The sequence below is a fragment of the Rhinatrema bivittatum genome, chromosome 2 (genome assembly GCF_901001135.1).
Source record: "Rhinatrema bivittatum chromosome 2, aRhiBiv1.1, whole genome shotgun sequence".
NCBI classification, from domain to species: Eukaryota; Metazoa; Chordata; class Amphibia; order Gymnophiona; family Rhinatrematidae; genus Rhinatrema; species Rhinatrema bivittatum.
In genome coordinates, this window is record NC_042616.1 from 728,588,346 (window position 1) to 728,612,326 (window position 23,981).

Consider the following 23,981-nt stretch of genomic DNA (forward strand, 5'->3'; position numbering starts at 1 on the left):
CGAAAGGGGGAAACTGTAACAAAAACCATAGGTAAAAAACAGGAAGGACAAAGTTACATTCAACAGGGGTAGTAAACTTGGAAGCAAAGACTGCTAGAAAGAAAGGTCTAGGGAACATAGTGATTAGGATAATAACAACAGTTAAAGAGACTGAGTAGGCTCTTATTCAGAACTTGAAGTTGGTATGGAGATCCATAGTTCAAAAAGGGTATTCGGTCGTCTAATGTGTATCTGAGGGATCTGAGAAGGCCTGGCGGAAAAGCCAGGTCTTGAGTTTTTTTCTAAATGTTATTAGGCAGGGTTCCAGTCTAAGGTTGTATGGGATGTTGTTCCAGATAGCTGGGCCTGCTGTTGAAAAAAAAGCGTAGGAAGATGAAGGGATTTGCTGACGCTCATACAGTATGAAGTGCCTATAGGAACCAGTCCAGCATTTCGAGGTTTGGAGCTCTGAACTGTTAGCATTCTTCTCCACTGTCACTTTATAACTCATTGCCTTGACTCTTACACATTATTTGTTGTGCATACACTTCTAGGAAGATATTTCTTCTTTATGCTAATGCCATTCTTTCAGCTGACTTGAATGTTTTCACTGTTTTACAAAGAAAGCCTAGTCAGTCATCTGTATTTTATTAGGAAGCGGCTTTGGTTTATGAGTGCGTCCTTTATTTGTAGCAACTCTGACACAATCATTTTGGAGGAAATGACATTAATATCACTGCAGACTGACCCAGATATTCCATTAGAAGAATGAAATGAAAAAATGTCCAAGCCAATAAATGTAAATAAATAGTTTGAATGCTATGTTTGGAACTTGCTGTATGTTCAGACTAATCACGAAACATGCAGTGGGAGGCAACAGCAACTCAAGTGTGCAATTAAACTAAAATATTTTGTGTTTTCAAGAAGCTGTGTAACGCTTTGGTTAAGTAGATCAATTGGCACGGAAAGGCCTTTATTTTGCCATTGATGGTATTGATGCCACACATTCCGTCTCATTGTGGCATGACTATTGAATTAAAAGGTTTACGTTCTTGCTTGTTTCCTTTGAAATAAATATGTTGCAGACTCAGAATTTACTTAAATAAATAAAGTAGTATGCCAACATTTCAAGGGGCTTAAACTGAAGTGAGACACAATGCGTGTCATAGACAAGCCTCCATGTTAGCTGTAGTGTACATTATATGGTGAAATGTTGGTAGATAAGAACCAATTGGCCTACCCAATCTGCCTGGTTGGCCCTACCTGCACTGTAACTAAGGATATATCCCTACTGTCATCTGTACAAGCATATTCGCCTGCAGGATATCTCTCCTTATCCAAGTCACTTTTCTTGTCTCCCATCAGTGGTCTTCAATTGTTCTGGGCAGATGAACATAGACTAGTTTTCCATATCTAAACTATTACCCAGGTCTTCCACTTCTTTCCCCCTACCTTTTACTAAGAATGTGCATTCATTTAAAATGAATTGCACAACTGAATTGAAAATGGCCTCGACCAAAAATATGCAAACATTTTCAGGCATTTTTGCTTTGTTTTAAAAACTTTTCTCTGCTGCTCCTTCCCAGGGCTCTCAGGAGACCCCCGCCAATAACCCAAGGACTAGCTGGGATGAGCCAAGATCACCCATGGCCTCCTTGGGTCCCTCAAACTTTCCTTCCACCTCCTGAAAAAGCTGCCAGGCTAATCTGCCCAACCCTTCTTACCCCTTCTATGGAGGCCCTGAATATAAAAAGGGGAAGAAGCCATGCCCACTCGCTCCTGCCCCACTGGCATCCCATTAACAATGCCACTGCCTGGCACAGTCTCATGGTTGACCATTTTGTTATATAGCCATATGTCTAAACAGTCATACAATAAAATGGCATTGGCCAGCCCTGAAACTGGTGCCATATTGATGTCACCAACCTCAGAGCTGACCAGCACCAATTTCCAAAGGACAACTATGGAGCAGGAGCAAGTGATCATCGATCTTGCCCCTTTCCATATCTGATTCCCATGGAAGCAGTAAGTGGGGGCTGGGGAGGTCCCCGGACCAGACAGATTTTTCAGAAGATGGGGGGGGGAGCTGGCGAGGCCCTGTTTTGGATCATTTTTTTGTATTTCTTTTTTTTTTGTTTTGAAGTTTATTTTGGAAAAGCAAATTGAAACAACATTTTGGGCCTGAACATCCCTACCTATTACCCTAATATTTACCACTGCCTACTGATATTCTGTGATAATTAAGCTTTTCTCCAGTTCAGTTGTTACCGCCCTCCAAGTCAAGAAGTATTTTTCTACTGAGCCTTCCTCCTTTCAACTTCATATCATGAACCCTTGTCCTTCAATTTATTTTTCTATGGAATTATACTTTTTTGTATTTTATTGAAGCATGATAAATATTTGAATGTTTTTATCACATCTCCTCTCTTTCCTCCAGCAAGTACATTTTGAATACCTTAAATCTGTAAGGATGAGTTGCTGAATTTTTTTCTGGCGCGCATGTTATAAAATCCTGGGTCGGCACGCGCAAAGGGGGTGCACAAATGTGCACCTTGCGCGCGCTGAGCCCACTCCAAGCTGCACTGCCTTCCCCCGTTCCCTCCCAGGCCACTCCGAAATTGGAGCGGCCTTAGCGGGAACTTTCCTACCTCCCCCCCCCCCCCCCCCCCCACCCCACCTTCCCTTCCCTTCCCCTACCTCCCCCACCCTTTCTCCCCTACCTTTGATGACTTCGTTTTTTTTGTTTTAAAACTTACTTCTGCCCTGGGGCGGAAGTAAGTTGTGTGCGCTGGCTGACTGCCGGCATGCGAACCCCAGCCCAGTGGCTGTGCGGAGGCCTCTGGCCACACTCCCGCCCCACCCTGCACCCTCCCTGCCCCCAGACCGCCCCTTTTTTAAAGCCTCGGGACTTACATGCGTCCCGGGGCTTTATGCACATCGCCAGGCCTTTTTAAAATAGGCCCTACGCGCATAACCTTTTGAAAATCCAGCCCTAATTGCCTACCCTCATCCTGGCTGGAGATCCATTATTTTGCAATGCAAGAATAGGATTTTTCCCCTTTTGATTTACACATGGCGTTTCCTGCTGTACTGGGTTTCATTAGTTGGGAGGTGCCCTGGGGTGGTATAAAGCCTGGGTTAATTTGGCCAGAGATGCCCTTTCTAGGTTGGAATTTAGGAGTGAGGGACCTCCATGATATAGCTGTCCTGGAGTTGCCAACCCATGGGGCTGGAGGGGCCCAAGGACCACTACTGCATCAGCATGAAACAAAGAATAGGGAGGCCAACAATGTGATGACTGTGTTGTACTTAGGCATTCTTGGGACAGATATGCGAGGAAAATTGGGAATCAGGTAGAAAACCCAGGCTGCGGTTGGGGGGCGAGGGGTATTGTTGTTGGGCTGCGTTTGGTAGGAGTGGGAAGGAGGAAAATTTTGTTTCATTTCTTTTGTTTTTTGGGGTTTTTTTTGGAAGGGGGGGTTCTCCATGAATTTAGTTTCATCTAATGTTTATTTCATTTCTTTAGATTAAACAAAACAAAATAAACATTAACTCCCCACCCAAAACATGGAAAAATAAAGAAACAAGACCTCCTGAGGTCTCCTGTGCCCCCCATCTATCCCTCCTACCTAGAAAATTCTGGGGCCAGGATCCTCCCCAGCCCCCACTTACCCAGTCATGGGGGAATCTGCAAATGAGGCCCAAGTCAGGGCCTTGCGTAGATTCTAGGCTGAGGTCGCAGTGACCTACCACGGCCTAGGCCTATGCAAGGCTGATGCTTCAGCCTGGGCCTAGATGACAGGACCACACCTTGAAGCCTGGTCTCTACACCCTGGTTTCAGGTGTGGGTCCAGTCCAGGATGTGGTGTCTGATTCAGGAAATATAAGAGGGGGGTGTCAGGGAATTTCCCATGCCTGAGCCTTTTCTTGGGTCTAGATTGAGACCACGATGTCACACTTGGGCATAGACTGCAGCCTCTTCTTTGGGTCTTGGCCTATTCACTAGATGAGGCCCTAGCACTGGGCCTAGACCTAGGCCCAGGCCCAGGCCTAGGTCCAGGCCCAACTGGTGACTTATTTTTCTTAATGGGTTTTCAAAACAAAATGAGATTCTGATTAAATTTTGTTAGAATTTAACTCATTCCATTTTGAAAATGATTTAAAACAAAATAGGATATTTTGTCTCATTTTCTATTTTGTTTCTCCCAAATGCCCATCTTTAGCATTTGGGAATTTTTTAATGCATATATACCAAATGAGGATGAATTTCAACTGGGCATTCTGGATGGGCCATGTTGGTCTTTTCAGCTGTTATTTACTTATGATTTATGTTAACCATTGGACGCCACAAAACTCCGTGATGTTTTGGGTCCAAAATAATAACTCAACCTTTAATAGGAAAAATATTTTTTGAAGACATGTACTTTCCACTTTTGCTTTTGTGATGATTTTAAACTTTTTTTTAAACCTTCAGGTTAAGATTGACTGGATTCTTTTTAGCAACACTCTGCGCTCTGATATTCTAGATGTATTTACTCAAATTATGATTGTAATGACTCATGCACTTTATCTAGAAATGAAAAGGATATACTGAAAACAATTCTATAATGTGGTTCAGGGATCTGACCTGGACTTCTAACACTGCTGACAGAATTTAATACATCCCAAGTCAGGAAAAATACAACTAGGGGCTTCCAAGTGAGGCCAAACCAAAATATTTTTTATGTAGGGAAGGGAACCAGGTATTAAATCAGGCAATTTTTGCCAATTTGACTATTTATTATATTATTCTGAGACACCATGTCATAGAAATTTCAAAGATAAGGTTTAGCAATTCTACAATGTCAAGCTTTCATATATGTCACAGGACTAGCAACAGTGGCATCTAGTGTTAACACTTTGGAATATCTGTGAAACAATGAAACAGATTTCCTAAGAAGTTCTGCACTCTTAGCAAGAAATGTTGCTAAAAATGTATATGGTGGTTAAATATTTTGGAATGGGAACTTGTGTAGAATAATTTGGCTATAATGTGCCTGAACATCCAGGATGTTTTAGGAAGTTTAGTACACCAAGGTGTAGCTGACTAGCAAGCAGCAAAGATCTGTTTAGTAGCTCATCCCAAACTCAAGTCTACAGAAGGAGAAGGCATCCAGTCAGCTCCAGTTTTGAAACGCCCCCCCCCCCCCCATCGAGTCCACAAAATGTGACCCAAGTGAAAAAGTTGGTACATGACAACTTAATAATCTCCCTCGATGCTGTCATTTATTTCAGCATTGAAAACACAACCATGAATATTTTCTGCAGTCCCTGACCTTGCTAGGTTAAATTGTTAGAACTAAGAATGATGAATCAGCTGTAATCAGCTCAGATCCCTATGACTCACAGCTGATATGTCAGGAGGTCAAATTTTAATTTTTCAAGAACAGTTGAAAACCTAGAATCAGGTTGAGTCCCAAAGGCTTCTGGGTTCTGTATGAACCCAATCGTGAAATTTGCAAGTAAACAACAGCAAAATAACCATCTCAACTTCTACTTTACTATAAAGTTTCAAGTGTGCTAGAGCTCAAGTTGAAAGTGCAGTGAGGAACATTACCTTCTCTTCGGGCATTTGCTATCACTTTAGCTGAGGACTTGCTCATTACATGTACCACAAACAGAGGACAGTTGACACAGCTGGCTATAGTGATTGCTCTCTGAGTAGCTTCTGCCTCCACTGTTTCAGGACGGCACATCTCATGCCCTTCCGGGCCTGTGATCCCCATCGATAGCATTTTCTTTGCACCCTTCAAAACACACAAGAGTAAAATTGGACTAGATTTATTTTTCTCAAGAAGGCATACAATATACATGTTTATATTATAAAACAAAGGAGGACTATGTGATCCTTCCACAACTGCTCATGGTATCATATATTGTGCTTTTTGTATGAAACAGATAATTCTCTATTAGGTATGAGAGACCTGCCATAACAACTCAGGCATCAGTATAATTATATACCGTCTACCATATCACTTATATGAACATTAATATTTTTAGAAAAAATGTTTGTGTATTGCATATAAAAGTAAATGCTCTAGAAATTTAACAAATAATCTTCAAAAAATGAAAAAAAAACCCTTTGTCTCCTTCAACCTGCATGCCCCCAGGCTCCCCGTCTCCCAAAGAACCCTATCATCTTGGATCTCCCAATGCATCCTGCTTTTATTTATTTATTTATTTATTTAAAAATGTTTGTATACCGCTTCTACAATTTGGAAATTAATCAAAATGGTTAACAAAAATTAAATCCACAAGCACAGTAGAGGAGCAAATCTGCACTCCAACTATAATATCCAAATCACCAGGGAAATGCAGAAACATAAAGTCAGTCCCAAACTTCAAGATTCGTGCAAATAGCTCTTTAATTCATTATACCGGCAAACTCCATTGCTCAGAAGACGCGAAAGTTCATCAACACGGGGACCCCCAACACGGACCCGTGTTTCGCCAAACGCGGCTGCGTCGGGGGGGGGGGGGGGGGGAACAATAATTATTTTAGCGGTATTCAAAGCTTTAAAATTAAAAACATACATATTCTATGTTTAAAACTATAAATATACAAACTAAAAAACAAATAAAATACATAATAATTCATATGGACAAAGAGACATACCAAACATAGTGCCTTCAAAGTTAGGTAAGTAGAAACCCTGTCTACCTCACCAAAGGCCCACCAAGTCAGAGTATGGTGGCCTCCATTGCTCACCTAAGTGAGGTGCCTATCCAGGACATATGCAAAGCTGCCATGTGGTTGTTGCTGCATACTTTCACTTCACACTGCTGCCTCAACCAGCAGGCAGCTGCAGACGCTGTGGTGGGTTGGGCCATTCTTCTGGCAGGAACAACGAAACAGAATGTCCACAACGGCATACCATGTTGAGTGCACCTCCTACAAGAACTGGAATTGACTGCGCACCACTTCCAGAGACCATGCGGCGCTCAACCTTCCAGCTGGGGACTCCCAGGCAGCATGGCTAATTCAGCCTGCTTACCTGTGGGAAAAAAGCAAGTTTGCTTACCATAAATGGTGTTTTCCGTAGATAGCAGGGTCAATTATCCATGCTAACCTACCCGCCTCCCCGGACAGTCTCCTAACCGTGCAGTACAAGCTTGGATAACAGACTGAGGCAAGCTGGGATCCGCATGGGGGAGGAAACACACAGGTACTCAGAGCAGAGCTCTGTGTGCTTTGAGGAGCTCCGCCACCAAGAGAACCGGTGGACGTTCCCAGGCAGTATGGCTAATTTAGCCTGCTTATCAGCGGGGAAAAACAGTTTATGTGCACAAATCATGTTTTCCTGCATGGTAAACCTTTTCTTTGCACACATTTTGTTTTGTGCACATTTTTTTACTTTTTGATGCAGGCTAGCATAGTCTCCAAATAGGGATTGGCCTGTACCTCAAGATCTATAGAAGGTGTTTTGGTGCAACATCCTGCAGAGGAGAATTAGCTGCCCAAGTCATGCCTGTGTTTCACAATCCTTGAAGCCTCACTGGAGTCAGGACTGTGACACCGTGCCTGGTGGGCTAATAGTGTACAACCACAAATGATTGAAAATGACAACTACCTAGTTTTTGTATTGCTCTTCACATCCCAGATACAGTTCATTGGGTTCAAAGTAGTATAAGACAACACTGGAAGATTTTACAACTTCATGAGTTTTTTCAACAGATGCCAGCATTTGCCCTTAAAAAAAGGAAGAAATTTAATGGATTTTGTAGTTCATTCTTTTTATGAATACATTGAAAGTGAAGAACATGTGTCTAGAATGTGCACAGAACACTATCCTTGCAGTAAATGCTCAGTTTGTAACCAGTCCTTTCAGGGCAATATATTGCCTCTTCCATCACTGAAGTTTAGGAAGCTGTCATTTTCTTCCGCATTTTCTTTCACATGTGGCACCACTGGAGTGATACATGGAAGCTATGGCCCTTGTAATTTATTTTACATTGGGAAGATGTTGCACGTCCAGGCTGCGTGGGTGCCACAACCGGGCCTGCTCACCTCGCACTACCCTCAACCAGCTCCAGTCTCACCACTGCCGCTAGTTGCCGCCGTCCCCGTCGCTCACCATGGCCTTCTCCGGCTTCCTCCGCACCGTAGGCCTCTCAGTGGAGTTCCCACTGGAGCTCCGTGTCTTCAGCCGCCTCGGCCCCACCCCTAGGCGAGCATGCGGCCGATGTCTTGCTATTTAAAGGGACAAGCATGGGAAACCCATCTGGACGCAAAGTGATGACATCACTTAGCTTGACTATAAATAGCGAGGTCCTGTCACCAGGACCTCGCCTTGGCAATCAGGTCGACTCCGTGGTGTAGTAAGCTTGCCTAACCCTGCGTTCTAATGTCTCCTTGTTCCAGCGTCTCCTTGTTCCAGCATCTCCTTGTTCCAGCATCTCCCTGCTCCAGCGTTTCTGTGTGTTCCTGCATCTGTACTCAGGTAGTACCTCCTCGGACTGATCTCTGATACTGACTTCGGCCTGTCTGACTACTCTCTTCATCTGCTGCCTGGAACTGACCACTGCCTGCCTGACCATTCTCTTTGTCTGCTGCCTGGAACTGACACTGCCTGCCTGACCATTCTCTTTGTGTTATGCCTGGAACTGACCATTGCTTGCCTAACCATCCTCTTTGTCTGCTGCCTGGAACTGACCCTCGCTTGCCTTGACTATGCTTGGACTGACCTTGGTATTTGACCCCTGCTTTGGCTGACTACTCCTGGATTGATACTCTGGCTCTGACCCTTGCGCTTCACTCGGACACTCTTTTCTGGCCTACTGAGACTACCAGACCAACCTGCCTTCACCTGACTAGACCCGCAGGCACTGCCTGTCTCACCCGGAGAACCTTCCTGAACTGTTACCTCCCTGATGTGTCCAGAGCTTCCAGTTCGGGTCTGGTCCATCACCTCTACATCAGCCGCACATCCTTGTTCGTGGTGGGCGCTGGGCACTTCCCTCTGCTACCTCTCCGGGAGACCATCCGAGGCCCACCTAAGTTCAGGCGGTCCAGGTACCCAAGGACTCAACCTGAGGAAAACCCAGACTGTTATTGGCAAAACTCCAGCTACCCTCCGTCTCCTTGTGTGCTCTGTACACCCATCCTGATTAGCCTGGTGCAGGATTGGTACAGACCTCTGGTCGGACTCAGAGAGCGCCTGCCTCCTGGTGGCAGGCGCTCTCTGAGTCCGACCAGAGGTCTGTACCAATCCTGCACCAGGCCAAGGGTCCACCTCCAGTGCAACAGAAGACTAAGAAGCTATTATGGATCTGAATATTTGAACATCCTAGTTGTTTATGATGCATCAAAATTAAAGTACCCTTGTTGCACATTGCTTAGAATTTAACAATTGCTTTGAGAACCTGACATTCTCAGTATGGGATATACCATGAAAAAATCCATGGGTGGGGATTTTGATAGTTTTACTTTGTTGGGAACAGAACTGGAGTTTTCCCCCGTAACACAGTCATACCACCTGGGTTGAATAAAGAGACTGAATGGTCTCTCATCCAGTGACTTTTGAAGGAACCGCTCTGCTTTACTATTGGTTGTTAAAGGATCTTTCTCCATCATTCATCAAAATGCATTATGGCATTAATGCAATAACACCTGCGAAATTATAGTAATGCATGGCACAAATGCAAACTTTTGAGGGGAGTTGGATTTAGTTAAATTATTTATTTATTTATTTATTTATTTATCTATTTATTTATTTAAAATTTTTATATACCGATATTCTTATAACAGGTTACAAATCACTTCGGTTTACATTGAAACGAATAACCAGAGCATAAGGTGCATGCATTACATTAAACAAGGAAGGACAAACTTGGAAATAGAACTGAAATTAACCAGGGAGAAATTCGAGAGCAATTAACCGGCGAGCTGGAAAAGATAAAGGTTTTAAAACAGGGTGCTTAAAACGAAAACCATAGGGGCTAGGGAGTGGAGAGACAATTTAAGCTCGATTGCAAAGGGGGGAGATGAAGACTAGCAAACAAAATTTCTTCTATAGCTTCTTGTTTGAGTCAACAGATCATAAGAATTGTGAGAAGGTCTGATTGAACAACCAGATTTTGAGTCTCTTTTTAAAGGTGATCGGGCATTTTTCGAGTCTGAGATCTGGAGAAAAGGAGTTCCAATGCATAGGGCCAGAAGAGGAGAGGGCTCTCTTTCTTAATGAGGTTTTAATGGAAGGGGCCTGGAGGGTGTCTTTATACACAGATCTTACCGGTCTGGATGGTAAGCGAGGTCGAAGAGGGATCTTGAGTTCCAGTGGGGTGATGTTGTAAAAGGCTTTATGGATGATTGTTAGAACTTTGTACCAAATTCTGAATTTGATTGGGAGCCAATGCAGGCTAATCAGGATGGGTGTAATGTGGTCCCTTTTTTTGGACTTGGTCAGAATCCTAGCTGAGGCATTTTGCAGCATCTGCAAGGGTTTAATGGTATTGGCAGGGAGGCCGAGCAGAAGTGAGTTGCAATAATCTATCTTTGAGAAGATGATTGCCTGTAGCACTGTACGGAAGTCCTGGAAGTGGAGGAGAGGTCTCAAGCGTTTTAAGACTTGAAGTTTGTAAAAGCAGTCCTTTGTAGTGTTATTGATGAAGCTTTTGCAATTTAATTGATTATCCATGATGACTCCTAAGTTTCTGACTTGTGGGGAGAAAACTGGTAGGATTGCGGGGGGGGGGGGGGGGGGGGGGGGGGGGGGGGTGTATTGGGCAGCGGGTATTGGGGCAATATCGTACTATGCGATATGCCTGAAATGGCCATAACACAATTCATGATAAATTTTTGGAATTGCATTTTGGCCATTTCTGGGCTTGGGAAGGGAGAGGGGAGAGGGGGAAAGGGAGAGGGGGAGCGGGGGAGAGGGAGTGTTTGTGGAGTAGAAAGAGAGATAGAGAACCTCACTGTGTGCATCTATTTATATCTCTATAGGAGGGCCACCAAATAGGTCAAGGTGAGGTGTTGGTGGTGGTTTAGGGTTTAGAGGACAGTTTTGCATGTAGAGTGAGACGTACGAACAGCACAGTACACGTTGGTGAAGATTTGACATTATTTTGATTGAGGAAAGTCTAAAAAAGATGAAATTTTGTACTATGTTATCTCACCCTAGCTTGATGGTACCCTGTTATAGAGTCCATCAAGCTAGGGTAAGAGAACATACCTTACTCCAAATGACGTCAAATCTTCACCAAGGTGTACTGTGCTGTTCATACATCTTATTAATACTTATTCATGCTGTTCATACATCTTATTCATACAGCTTATTAACTTTGTAATAGAGGTTACAAAGTTAGAATCAATAACAAAGAATCCCCCCCCCCCCCCGCTACAATTCCTCGCTAGGAGTTTCTCAAGGTTCCTCCCTATCCCCTACTTTATTCAACATTTACCTTTTTCCTCTATGCCAACTGCTAACCAAACTACAACTAAAACATTTCCTATACGCCGACGACGTGCAGATTCTGATACACATCAAAGAATCTATTACCAAAACACTGAAACACTGGGATAACTGCCTCCGAGAGATCAACCGTCTCCTCGCCAACCTAAACCTAATACTAAACTCAGCCAAAACAGAACTCCTCCTCATCACTCCCGAATACAGCAACTCCCCGCAAATTGCCCCATCTAATACTATTGTCACACAAGCAAGAGACCTAGGAGTAATAATAGACAATCACCTGAATCTAAAAACATTTATCAACAATACTACCAAGAATTGCTTCTGCAAGCTACAGGTAATAAAAAGAATGAAACCTCTCCTACACTTTCATGACTTCAGAACAGTCCTACAAGCCGTTATATTCTCCAAGATAGATTATTGCAACTCTATCTTGCTAGGTCTCCCGGCCTCATCCATAAAACCACTTCAGATGCTCCAGAATGCGGCAGCTAGAATCCTGACAAACTCCAGAAGAAGAGACCACATCACTCCTATTTTAAAAAATCTACACTGGCTACCAATACACTTCAGAATTCTACACAAGTCCATTACCATCATCCGTAAAACCATCCATTCCCAAGCTCCCCTCAACCTCCAAATCCCCCTCAGACTACACCCATCATCCAGACCCATCAGAGAAGCCTACAGAGGGTCCCTGCTCATCCCCCCTACCAAATCCACACACCATCTACAACTCAGAACCCGGGCCTCCTCCACGGCGGGGCCCTCTCTCTGGAACACATTACCACCTGATCTCAGACTAGAGCCATGCTTATTAACATTCAGAAAAAGGCTTAAGACTTGGCTATTTAAACAAGCCTTTCCCGAGTCTAATATCCATTAACAGACCATTGCTGCATAATGTAAATACTGCTCACTGTAAATAATTTACTTCTGTATAATTTCTTTAATTATTGTCTCCTTGCTCTACCAGTTCTAGCAACCCTGTTATATTGCAACTTTATTGTTTCTTATGCACTTGTTATATGTACGAAGTTACTGCACCCCCTGTTATCTGTAAACCGGCATGATATGATTGTATCATGAATGCCGGTATAGAAAAAAGCTCTAAATAAATAAATAAATAAATAAATCTCAATCTAATGCAAAGCTGGTCCCTAAACCACCACCAACACCTCACCTCAACCTATTAGATGGCCTTCCTATAGAGATATAAATATTTAACTACTATGAGGGTCTTGTAGATTCCATATTCATTCTCATTTTCTCTCTCTCTCTCTCTCTCTCTCCTTCCCTCTAGGATTATCACACTGTGTGATAATACTGATGCAAAATGGTAACACAAAAATGTCCATAAAGGATGGGGTTTGATTGGTACATTCTGTAAACCTGACAAAAGATGGTTAATTTTTCAAAATAATGGCTGTAATTGGAGGATCCTGGGAACATTTGATTCTTTTAAAAGTGAGCATTCTGGCTCTGATTTTGCCATACATTTGAGTCAGAGGCAGTGGTGTAGCCAGACATGAAGTTTTAGCTGGGCCCAAGGTTAATATGGGTGGGCATTAAACAAGGTGTAAGCCACGGTATTTATATTGATAAATACTTTCGCACAAACCTGACAATAGATTTTTAAATAATCTGCTACAGCTATCATACTTTTTTTTTTAAACTCAATGACTTCAAGCAGCTACCAATGCTATACCTATATATATATATATATATATATATATATATATATATATATATATATATATATATATATATGAAAGCATTTCAATTATATTTAAAGCTGTCTCAAGAGGCAGTATCCTATAACTTACAAATAATAATATACCAGTCTGTTATAAAGACAAATATCTCATCGTACATAACAGTATCCTGTGAGATGTTTTAAAACCCTTTGGAATGTTGTACCAAAATATTTACCATAATTGAGCAAATGCCTTATTAATCTTTATTAATTAAACAGGTAAATACCTTTGAAGACTTCTTTTCCTTTGCTAATGCTCAACTGTTTAGTTTCTTAGTCTGCCTCTGATGCTGACATTTACTGAATCAAGTCCAGGGGCTCCTGACATTATTCATGCTGATATAGTCCAGTGAACCACAAATTTCCTCTCAAATGACAAAAGTGACAGATTATTGAGGGGGCTTGTGAGCACGGAGGCTCTTGTTGCTGTTTTGATCCGGTTTGTTGTAAAAAAGAGTCTTTCCACAGTGCAGGTTGTCATTGATAGTGTGATTAGCACTCTTAAAATGGCATTGACATTAGGGAAAATGTCCACATTGCAGGTACCTAGCACTTCAATTAGTGACGGATAATAGTGGCCCCTAGCTAATTTGCACTTTATAGTTGCTGAACAAAAACAGTAAACTCAGCCTCTTCTACTACAATGCCATACAAAGTGCATGGAGACTGTAGACTTTCCCTTTGACCAAAGTCCTTGGCTGTTGGCATACAAGCAGCAGAAGCTTGCATCATATCATAGGCGTCATCCTGAAAACGATATTCAATTCAGATATCTGACAGTCAATGATTTCATTCCACAGATGTTGCAAATCTTCATTGCTCTGCTCACTTGCCGATTTGCCCAAAGTAGAGAAAACAAGTGTATCAGCAATCTTTTCAGGTAGCTTTCTCTTTTGAAAGGAAGACACATCCCATTTTTCAATGCCACGTTTTTGCATAAGCTCCTCTGTTAACTGGAGAACTTTGATAAAGTCATTCAATGTGTTGTCCCTATATTGAGTAAAACTTTGCTTTAAACTTTTTATCAAGTTAATGCAATCTGTTATGGACAAAGTGGTACTCTATAATCCCTTTGTAGCAAAATCACTGGTTTCAAATAATTTTCCAAATGCATCTGCCAGAAATAAGAATTTCTTTGTCTCCGATTTAAGAGATTGGGCATCTAGTTTGGTCTGTCCAGCACATTCTGAAAATTCAGCAAGCACTTCCAGTATAACATCAAAAAGCATCAGAACTTTTGCCACCAAACTAGATTTTGAACTCCACTAGTGTCTGGAAATACAGAAACTAGCAGTTGTTTCTGTATTTCCAGTCATAAAACCATGCAAGGAGTTCAGGATTTCAAAAATGGTTCTAACACAGGAACATGCTTTAGATGCTGTGCAGAGAAACAGATTGAGGCGACAAGAATTGCAATGCACATAAACAGCTCTGTGAAATGTATGTTTTAAAATCACACGAATGCCTCCTTTGTTTCCGGACACCACAGATGCTCCATCAAAACTGAATCCAACACACAACATAGGATCTAATTCAAGTACTTCAAGTACTTGTAGAATTTTTTCATAAATTCCATTTGCAGCCAAGTCAGAAGTGTCAACAAATCCAACTGCTCTTTCCTTTATTAATCCCTTATGGAGATATCTGATGCATATATACTGCAACTAGCTCATGTTTTGACAGATCTTTACATTCATTATCCAGTACTGCATAGTATGTGTTTGCAGTTTCATGCTATTCAAATTTGATTTTCCTTAACAGTAGTGTACTGGCAGATGTAAACAGCTCATTTTGAATATCTGGGCTCATAAGAGTTGCATTCTTGGGTAGTTTTTCAAGACAATTTTCTATATTGCTGTCATATTTTCTGAGGAGTTTAAACAGCTCCAAAAAGTTTCCATTATTTAGAGCTTCTTTGCTTTCTCTATGTCCATGTAATGAAATCTCTTGTTTTGCACAGAACATCACAACATCTAGAACTGCTTTAATATGTTCATGATTCCTCTCAATTAAAGAAGAGTTCATGGCATCTTGGTTTAGCTGATTTATAGTGTTTCCCTGACCAGTGGCTGGTGACACTGCTTGTAGTCATCAGATTTCCCCATGACTATGGAGTATGTCTTTCTTGTTTCATGTTTTGAGCAGCTCTGATTCAAATGTTTCCAATCTTTTAATCCAAATTCTAGCGAAAGTATCTTCACCATGGGAATCGGAAAAATGTCGGCATGCTTTTTAAAACATTGCATCCTTGCTTGTACTGTACTCTAATCAATGAAATTTGTCATACCAGTGAGGGGAAACACTTTGTAATTTACCACCAATTAAACAAACAGGAAGTCTATAACTTTGGTTGTGTAGGAGATTCATCTATGTGGGATAAGTCTGAAGAAAATGCAGTTCTTTCATTCTCTGATGCACTACTCTGTTGTGACAAAGAGGAACTTGTTGATGGAACATCTGATAATTCAGTTCTAGTCACATCCTTGTACTGAAGGTGAGGCTTTTTGAAGTAGTCAAGCAAAGAATTTTGTTTTGCTATTCTCTTGCATTCAACAACAACAACTGAGGGCAGGGGCTGGAATATGATAGAGACATTTAAATACCTGGACGGTATAAATCATGAACAAGTAGCAATCAGCCGAGGAAGTTGTATAACAAGAGATCAGGATATGCTGCAAGGAGGTTAAACATAGAGGACCTTTCTTTGCAAAAAGAGGGCTAGGCTACTAATATAAGTATCACCTAGTAGCAGCACAGGCTATGGGGATAGTCAAGGGATAACTTATACAGTGTAGCAATTCCAACCAGGACAGTGATCTTGGGCCGCTACCCCATACACTAGCACTGAGCCTGATAAAAATATGGAATTTACTAGGACTGTTAAAGAGCAGCACAAACTCCATCCCCACTATCAGGCACTCTGTGAAGCAACACAAAACCAGCACCTATGTGGCAAATCAGTCACATCAAAGAGCACTAATTCCCCAGGTCTCACACAGCAACTTATGAAAAGCACAGCACTGCAAATACCACAATGTGCCCTACAAAAGTGGCTTTCAACCAGGGGTAGGATGAAGAGAAGGCAGCTGTGGGAACAGGACATGAACTCCATGGTAACTGCTGCTTCTCCTGAGTCCCTACTACCTGTGGTGGTTATTTTGCAGCTGCTCCTTAGTTTCATCGGGAGAGAATATAAAACTGCAGAGATGGAAGGCTCAACAAAATGTACTTTATTACTAGTGCAGTGCTCCCCAACCAGTGTGTGCTTTCAGACCTGAGCAGGTGCCCCATGGAAAAGTCACCACTGCCTGATACTCAGATCCATGCCAGCACCTTGCAGCAACAAGGGACACCAGTGGTGGCTCTTAAATGTATAGGAGCTCCTTTCTGAGAAGATGTGTAATCATGCATGCCTCCTCGTCCTAGCCTCAGCATGAGCTCCGCAGTCAGTGTGGTAATTAATGGGCAGCATGTGGAGCATGGAGAGCTGGGTCCCGCATTCCACACAGCACATCCTCCTTTGAGCCCTTACAGCCTCTTCCTGTCCTCAAGCTGAGTGAGTGTAGCTGGGTTCAAAAAAAGGTTTGGATAAGTTCTTGGAGGAGAAGTCCATTAACTGCTATTAATCAGGTTTACTTAAGGAATAGCCATTGCTATTAATTGCATCAGTAGCATGGGAACTTCTTAGTGTTTTGGTAATTGCCAGGTTCTTGTGGCCTGGTTTGGCCTCTGTTGGAAACAGGATGCTGGGCTTGATGGACCCTTGGTCTGACCCAGCATGGCAATTTCTTATGTTCTTATGAGATGGAGAGAACGTGCACTGAATGTAACGTCTTGTAGCACTAACAGGCTTTTTCTCCCTCCTCCTATTCTTGTACATAGAAGGAACTGGGCCATCATAAATACCTCATGTGTGCCTCTGCCCCCTCTCTCCCTTTGTTTTAAAACTTGAAAGAGGGACTGGTTGAGTTTCCAGTACTTCCTAGCTCTTCTTTTGGCTGAGTGCTCTCTGTGTTTGCACTGCCTGCTCCATGGAGGTTGGTGTGCCACACAACATTTCGGTTAAAGCTGCTGTGTCTTGGGCTTGAACTGAAAAGGTCAGGAACATATCTGTGAACTTTGTGGATATGGCCCGGAGACTCCAGAATTCTGAACGAATTGCCAGGTCTGTGGGCCAACACCTGAAAACTGTGAGCGCCCTGCTTCGGAAAACCCAGGGAAAATAACACCTGGAACAGTGCAGTTCCAAAGGAGGAGGAGCATCAGCACCCGCGCTGCGGGAGGATAAGGAGGAGCGCAGGGCCGTGCAGCAAGAAGAACTCGAGCAGGAGGCAAGAGCATTGCCCACCTCTCGAGGGGAACAAGAAAGAGCAGAGCAAGGCCTGAAGCTGCAGAAAGGGGAAGAACTGGAGAAGCATTAGTCCTGCAGCCCTGGAGAAAGAGGAGACTGCTGTGGTTAATGAGGACTGAGGTGAGGAGTGTGCATGTGTGTGAGAGAGTACATGTAGGCGGAAGAGGGAGAGAAGTGTGAAAGTGTTTGAGTCTGCATGTGAGTGTGTATGTATGGAAAGGGAAGAAGAGTGAGTGTACATGTTTGTGTGGAAGAGGTAGAGAAGTGAGTTAGCGTGAATGTGTGTGTGTTTGCATGCATGTGTGTGGAAGAGAGTGAGAAGTGATTGTGCATGTATGTAGGTGAATGAGGAATGAGAGTAAGCATATGAAAATGAGCATGTATGCATGTGAGTGAACATGTGAGGGTGTGTGTGTGTGACAAAGAAATTTGTGCGCATGCAGCTGTTGACCCCCACAACAATCTCAGTGTGGCAGGATTTCAAAAGTCCCCAGGTATGGTCGGGAAACACTGCATTAACATAGTGCATGCTTTGGTGTGTTACCACTTCACGCACCCTTGTGAACAGAGGCTGTAGAATTTGCTGTGAATTTTACATTTTTGTGACTATAAAGTTACACAAGACACCTAAAGCTCTTGAAATTGGTACTGTAGTCATGCAAGGCTGAGAACCACTGCCCTAGAAATCAGAGTGCCCTGCTATTGGTAGGAGCAGACTGGACTGCTACAGATTCCTGCACAGAAACAACATGCTAGCAGAAAAAGAATACCTAACATATGCAAAACCACAGATCCTACCAAATACTGAGCAAGTGACCACAAATTAGAAATGTGCTTAACTGGAAACCCTAAAAAGCCAGAACTTGCCTGTAGTGGAAAACTGGAGAAAAAGAAATGCCTTTCCTTCTGCACTGCGTAGAATACAAAGATATCAGAGGATTCAGAGATGCATGTTTTCTAAAATTGACAAACACTTCCCAAAGGCTAATGAGCAGAAAAAACTCCTGGGAGAACATAGCATTCATTTTTCTATACTGCCTTCCTCAACCAAAGGAGACCCAAAGAAGTACAATAAACATTTAAGTAAAAGAAGCATAAAATATCTAAAAATACATTAGCAAAAATAAACAAAATACCATCTTTATTCTTAAAGTGCTGCACCTTCATCCTCTAATACAACCCCCCACACACAACAAATCAGGAGAAACAGTAATTCTAGCAGCAAAATATGCTATATTCTGTCTGTCACTAATCCATAAATATGATCTGATTAAATGCAATATGGACCAGCACTAGAACTTGAGCATTGATCTTGTTATTGTCCATTTTTTAGCCTGTCATTTTATTATACAGTTATCACTTATGTAATTTTAACAAATATTCCTTTTCTTTTAAACACTTTGTATATTACTTTGGCAACCACTGTCGCTGACACTATCAACACCCCTCCTCCCCACATTGAAACAGAGAGATGAGGAGAGACTGCTGAGGACAGGGAGGGGCATAGGGGAAGACACTCTGATCCCCTATACCACCCATCTGTGTCACAAACAGCCTCACACTCATTTCCTCCCTCCTCTCCCACTCCAAGCCTGGTTCTCTGTCCCCCTCACACTCATTCCCCCCTCCCCCCAGCCCATCTCCACTCAAGCCCTCTCCCCTCCCCACAAGCATATCTTTGGCCCCCATCCCCTCCTCAACACATCTCCTGCCCCTTTTTCCTTTTCTTCCCCTCCACCCTTCACACATCTCTGGCCCCCTTCCCTTCCCCTCCACCTTGCACATCTCTGGCCCCCTCACCTCACTCATTTCCCCCCCTACCCCTCCTCCATCCGGCTTCAGAAAGGTACCTCTTTCACTTCTGCCAGCTGAGTGCTTCACTCCCATTAGCATTCAGTCCTGCTGAAGAATAAGGACTTTCTCGGTTCCTAACCTCTCCTCTCCCGTCTTGAGGAGACAACTGTGGTGCGGCAGGCTGCAAGGCAGCCGGAGTGCCGCACCGCACCTGCCTCAGTCATCCAATGCTTAACTTGCTCCTACCAGGTCCGTGCCATCTGCTGGGCTGCCCAAGTGCTCCTCCTCTGACCTCTGCAATGCGAACGCACCTCCTGGGCGCAGACTCCTCATGGCGGTGCAGCCCGGCGGCCATGGCCTCAAACTTTCTCCATTTGCGACTTTGTGCGCCATGGTCTGCTGCTGCTGGGAATCCTGCCGATTGCATGAAACGGTCTCTGCAGTGTCTCCACAGAGCAACTGTTAGGAGTTCCTTGTTTCTTCCCGGCACGCTTTTATTGATTTTTTTCTCCGCTGGGAGCCGCTCTCTGCACTGCTGACGTTGCCTGCTTTCTATTGGCTGCGGGGTCCTGCAAAAAAATTTAGGTAGGCCAGAATGAAAAGTGAGTGGGCCAAGGCCCACCCACCACTGGTCAGAGGTCTGTCTAAATGTGATAAGATCAGCTTCAATAGCTCTACGTTCTAGTGAGATTTTTGCCAACAATATATTCACAATGGAGGTAATTTTCAAAGAGTTAAGCAGAGGTTGCTTGGTAAAATTAGTCACTATGCACTTAAGTAACATGTAGGCGCATATATGCTATTATATAAACCTCAAGAGTATACGCGTACTTGGAGCATCACATGTGAATGTGACAGGGAAAAAAAGGGGCAGTTAAATGTGTGTTCCTGCACTGCAAATATACGTGTTGTGTACTGAAACACATGCATGGTCATATGGGGCAGAAATACACTGTATTTCATAAACTGTGCAGCTTCCATCATATGGTTAATAAAACACTAGCATAAATCTCCATGGGACCACTTATGGGCACAAATTATGTACTGCAGGCAGTTTTGAAAGTTGGTTTCCCTAATTTTTATTTTACTGTGATGTAGTTAAATATGAAGGTCACCTCCGAAGCAGGGTCATGATATGGATTGTTTGTCTAATCCGAGATGAATGCTTAATGCCAAGCCTTTGGGTCTGTTTTTGAGTCATTCAATTTGGGGATGGATGCAGTTGCAGTTTGAGGCAATCTCTGTACATTTTGTGATTTTGGACTGGAGAGTTAAGAATTAATAGACACTGTGGAGATGATGCAATATCAGGCATATAAAAACGTGCATCCAAACATGCACACATCCACCTCTCCTGGGTGCACAATACAATATTCTAATGAGCTGCCACACTAAAGAGGACACGCTAGGGATACATTGTGTGTCGCTAGGCTCAAAAGCGTTGGGTGCCCAGGAGACACGGCTGCACAGGGGTTAGGAAAACAAATGCTCAATACGAGCATTCATGTATCCTGTCACAGATAATTTATCAGCACAATATACACACACACAACATAAACGGCCTGGAGCGTGTATATGGTGCGCCCAAAAACTTGCTTTTTCATCAAGTCTTTCATTTTTTAAGAATTTTTAGTCATCACAAGGAGTAGATCTTAGTATTGCGATCATACTAAGTAGGAGGAACCACAGAAAAGTAGTGTTTTTTGTTCGAGCCCTTGACGCGTGGCAAGACTTTATGCCAGCCCTGAGGCTGTAGTCAAATTTTCTGTGTTAAAAAGAGCCCGGCGAGTTTTTGCTTCGGGGGGTGGGGGGAGGGGGTAATAGTTAATAGCCTCATCTACATTGCATTTCTATGTGATGAGTGCTACTAGCTACATGTTTGTTTGGACGAGCGTTTTGAACATGGCATCAGGTGTTAGTCTAGCACATCCAAAACGTGCGGGTTAACCTGTGCACTAGGCTGAGTGCACTTTATTGCATTAGCCTGTGTGGGACAATCAGCTTCAATGAAGAAAGATACAGATGTCAAGATGGACCTGTTTTTCTGATAAGCAGATGGTTTTTCACATTTTGAAAATTTTGTGTTGCATTTAAAAACAAATGTCTTAAAAATGCAATACAAAGAAATTGTTCTAAAATTATTAGTGTTTATATATGTGATATGGCACATGGTATATCATTATACTAGTAATTAAGTTTTTATACTAGATCTCATGCCTAGTAGAGAATTATCTGTTTCATACAACCACATATGATTTGCCATAATGGGACAGACCAAAGGTCCATCAAGACCAGTATCCTTTTTTCAGCAGTGGCGAATCCAGGTCACAAGTACATGGCAGGATTCCATAAGTTCAATAGACTGCATGCTGCTTATCCCAAGAATAAGAAGATTTCCCCAAGTCCATCTTAATAATAGTTTATGGAATTTTCTTCCAGGAACATGTCCAAAGTCCTTGTAAATCAAGCTACACTAACAGTTTTCACCAGCCACGCATTCCAGAGTTTAATTATGCATGAAGTCAAACAATATTTTCTTCTATTTGTCTTAAATATATCACCTAGTAATTTCATTGGGTGTCTACTAGTCTTTGAACTTTTTGAAAACTGATTTGCATTTACCCGTTCTACTGCATCCATTATTTTACAGACCTCTGTTATATCTCCTCTCAACTGTCTCTTCTCCAACCTGAAGAGTCCTAACTTTTGTAGCCTTTCTTCATAGGGAAATTGTTCTATCCCCTTTATCATTTTGATCACCCTTCTCTGTACCTTTTCAAATTCTGCTATATCTTGTTAGAGATGAATGACCAGATCTGCACACAATACTCAAGGTATAGTCGCATCATTGAGCAATACAGAGGCATTGGGATATTCTCTGTTTATTCTCCATTCGTTTCCTAATCATTCCTAGCATTCTATTTGCTTTCTTGGCCGCCACAGCCTACTGAGTAGAGGTTGTCAACATATTATCCATGATGATGCTTAGATCCTTTTCCTAGGTGGTGACTCCCAAAGTGGAACTTTGCATTATGTAGTTATAATTTGGACTGTTTCTGCCATTTGGATGCCCAGTCTCCCGTCTCGCAAGGTCCTTTTTTCAATTTCTCACAATCCTGTTGCGATTTAACAAGTGTGAATAATTTTAGATCAGTAAATTTGATTACCTCACTTGTCATTCCCATCTCTATGGAATTTATAAATATGTTAAAAAGCATCATGGCATCACCATATAAAAATAACTTATAAAAGTGAGTGTTCTGAAATTTATCTTGCTGTTTGTATTGTCTTTAAGTATTTTGTACTACCAAAGCAGAAAAGCTTAATAAAACTTTATTCTTAACACAAAACAAAACAAAAAAAAAACAAAACAGCAGTCCCAGTACAGATTCCCTTGGACAATTCACCATTCATTTTCCTTCATTGAGAAAATTGACTATTCAGCCCTACTCTCTGTTTTCTTTCTTTTAATCACTTCTCAATCTGCAATAAGACATTGCCTCCTATCCCATTACTTTTTAATTTCCTCAAGAATCTCTCATAAAGTACTTTGCCAAAGTTTTCTGAAAATCCATATACATTACACTAAATCAATTGGCTCACCTTATCCACATGCTTATTCAAACTTTCAAAAAAATATTAGCAGATTGATGAGGCAAGACTTTCCTCAATTAAACTATGTCTATCTATATGTTCAGTTATTTTTAAAAGCATTTCAATCATTTTCCTGGTACTGATGTCAGGCTCACCAGTCTGTAGTTTCCCTGATCTCCCCTGGAAACCTTTTTAAAAAACAGTATTACATTGGCTACTCTCCAATCTTCAAGTACCTTAGCTGATTTTAATAATAATGTACAGATTACTAATAACAGGTCTACAATTTCATTTCTTAGTTTTTTCAGTACTCTGAGATGTATACCATCTAGTCCAGGAGATTTGCTACTCTTTAGTTTGTCAATTTGCTCTAGTATATCTTTCAGGTTAACTGAGATTTGTATTAGTTCCTCAGAATCATCGACTTTAAATATCAATTCTGGCCTGGGTATCTGCTTTACATCTTCCTCAGGAAAAACAAAGCAAAAAATTCATTTAATCTCTCTGTTATGGCCTTGTTTAACTATAAAGCCCTTTTTACCTCTCAATTATCTAATGGTCCAGCTGATTCAATCGTAAGCTTTTTGCTTTGAAAGTACCTGAAAAATGATTTTATCATGAGTTTTTGTTACCACAGCCAGCTTATTTTCAAATTCTGTCTTTGCCTTCCTTATTAATTATTTGTTTCTAACTTCCCACTGCTTATGCTGTTTCCTCTTTCCTTCATTTGAATCTCTTTTCAATTTTTTGAAAGATGTCCTTTTGGCTAGAATAGCCTCCCTAACTTCACCTTTTAACCATGTTGGCAGTATTTGACCTTTCTTTCTCCTTTTTTAATGTATGGAATACATCTGGTCTGGGCTTCCAAGATGACATTTTTAATAAACAAAATCCATGCCTGATGTAAACTCTTGCCCTCTGCAACATCTCCTTTCATTTTTTTCCTAACTATTTTTCTCATAGTCTCTCTTTTTAAAGTTAAATGCTATTGCAGTAGATTTTCTTAGGGTCCTCCCTCCAATTATCTAGTCAGATTTGATCATGTTTTGTTCAT

At 42.0% G+C, this 23,981-nt stretch overlaps 1 protein-coding gene across 2 annotated transcripts in view; it reads right to left on the minus strand.

Moving 5' to 3' along the window:
* Positions 1–23,981, minus strand: part of DPYS (dihydropyrimidinase) — a 118,883-nt gene that overhangs the window by 61,283 nt on the left and 33,619 nt on the right. For both annotated transcript variants that reach the window (XM_029591860.1, XM_029591863.1), the window contains exon 4: positions 5,576–5,765. In XM_029591860.1, the coding sequence (XP_029447720.1) occupies positions 5,576–5,765 (190 nt within the window). The remainder of the gene's footprint in view (positions 1–5,575; positions 5,766–23,981) is intronic.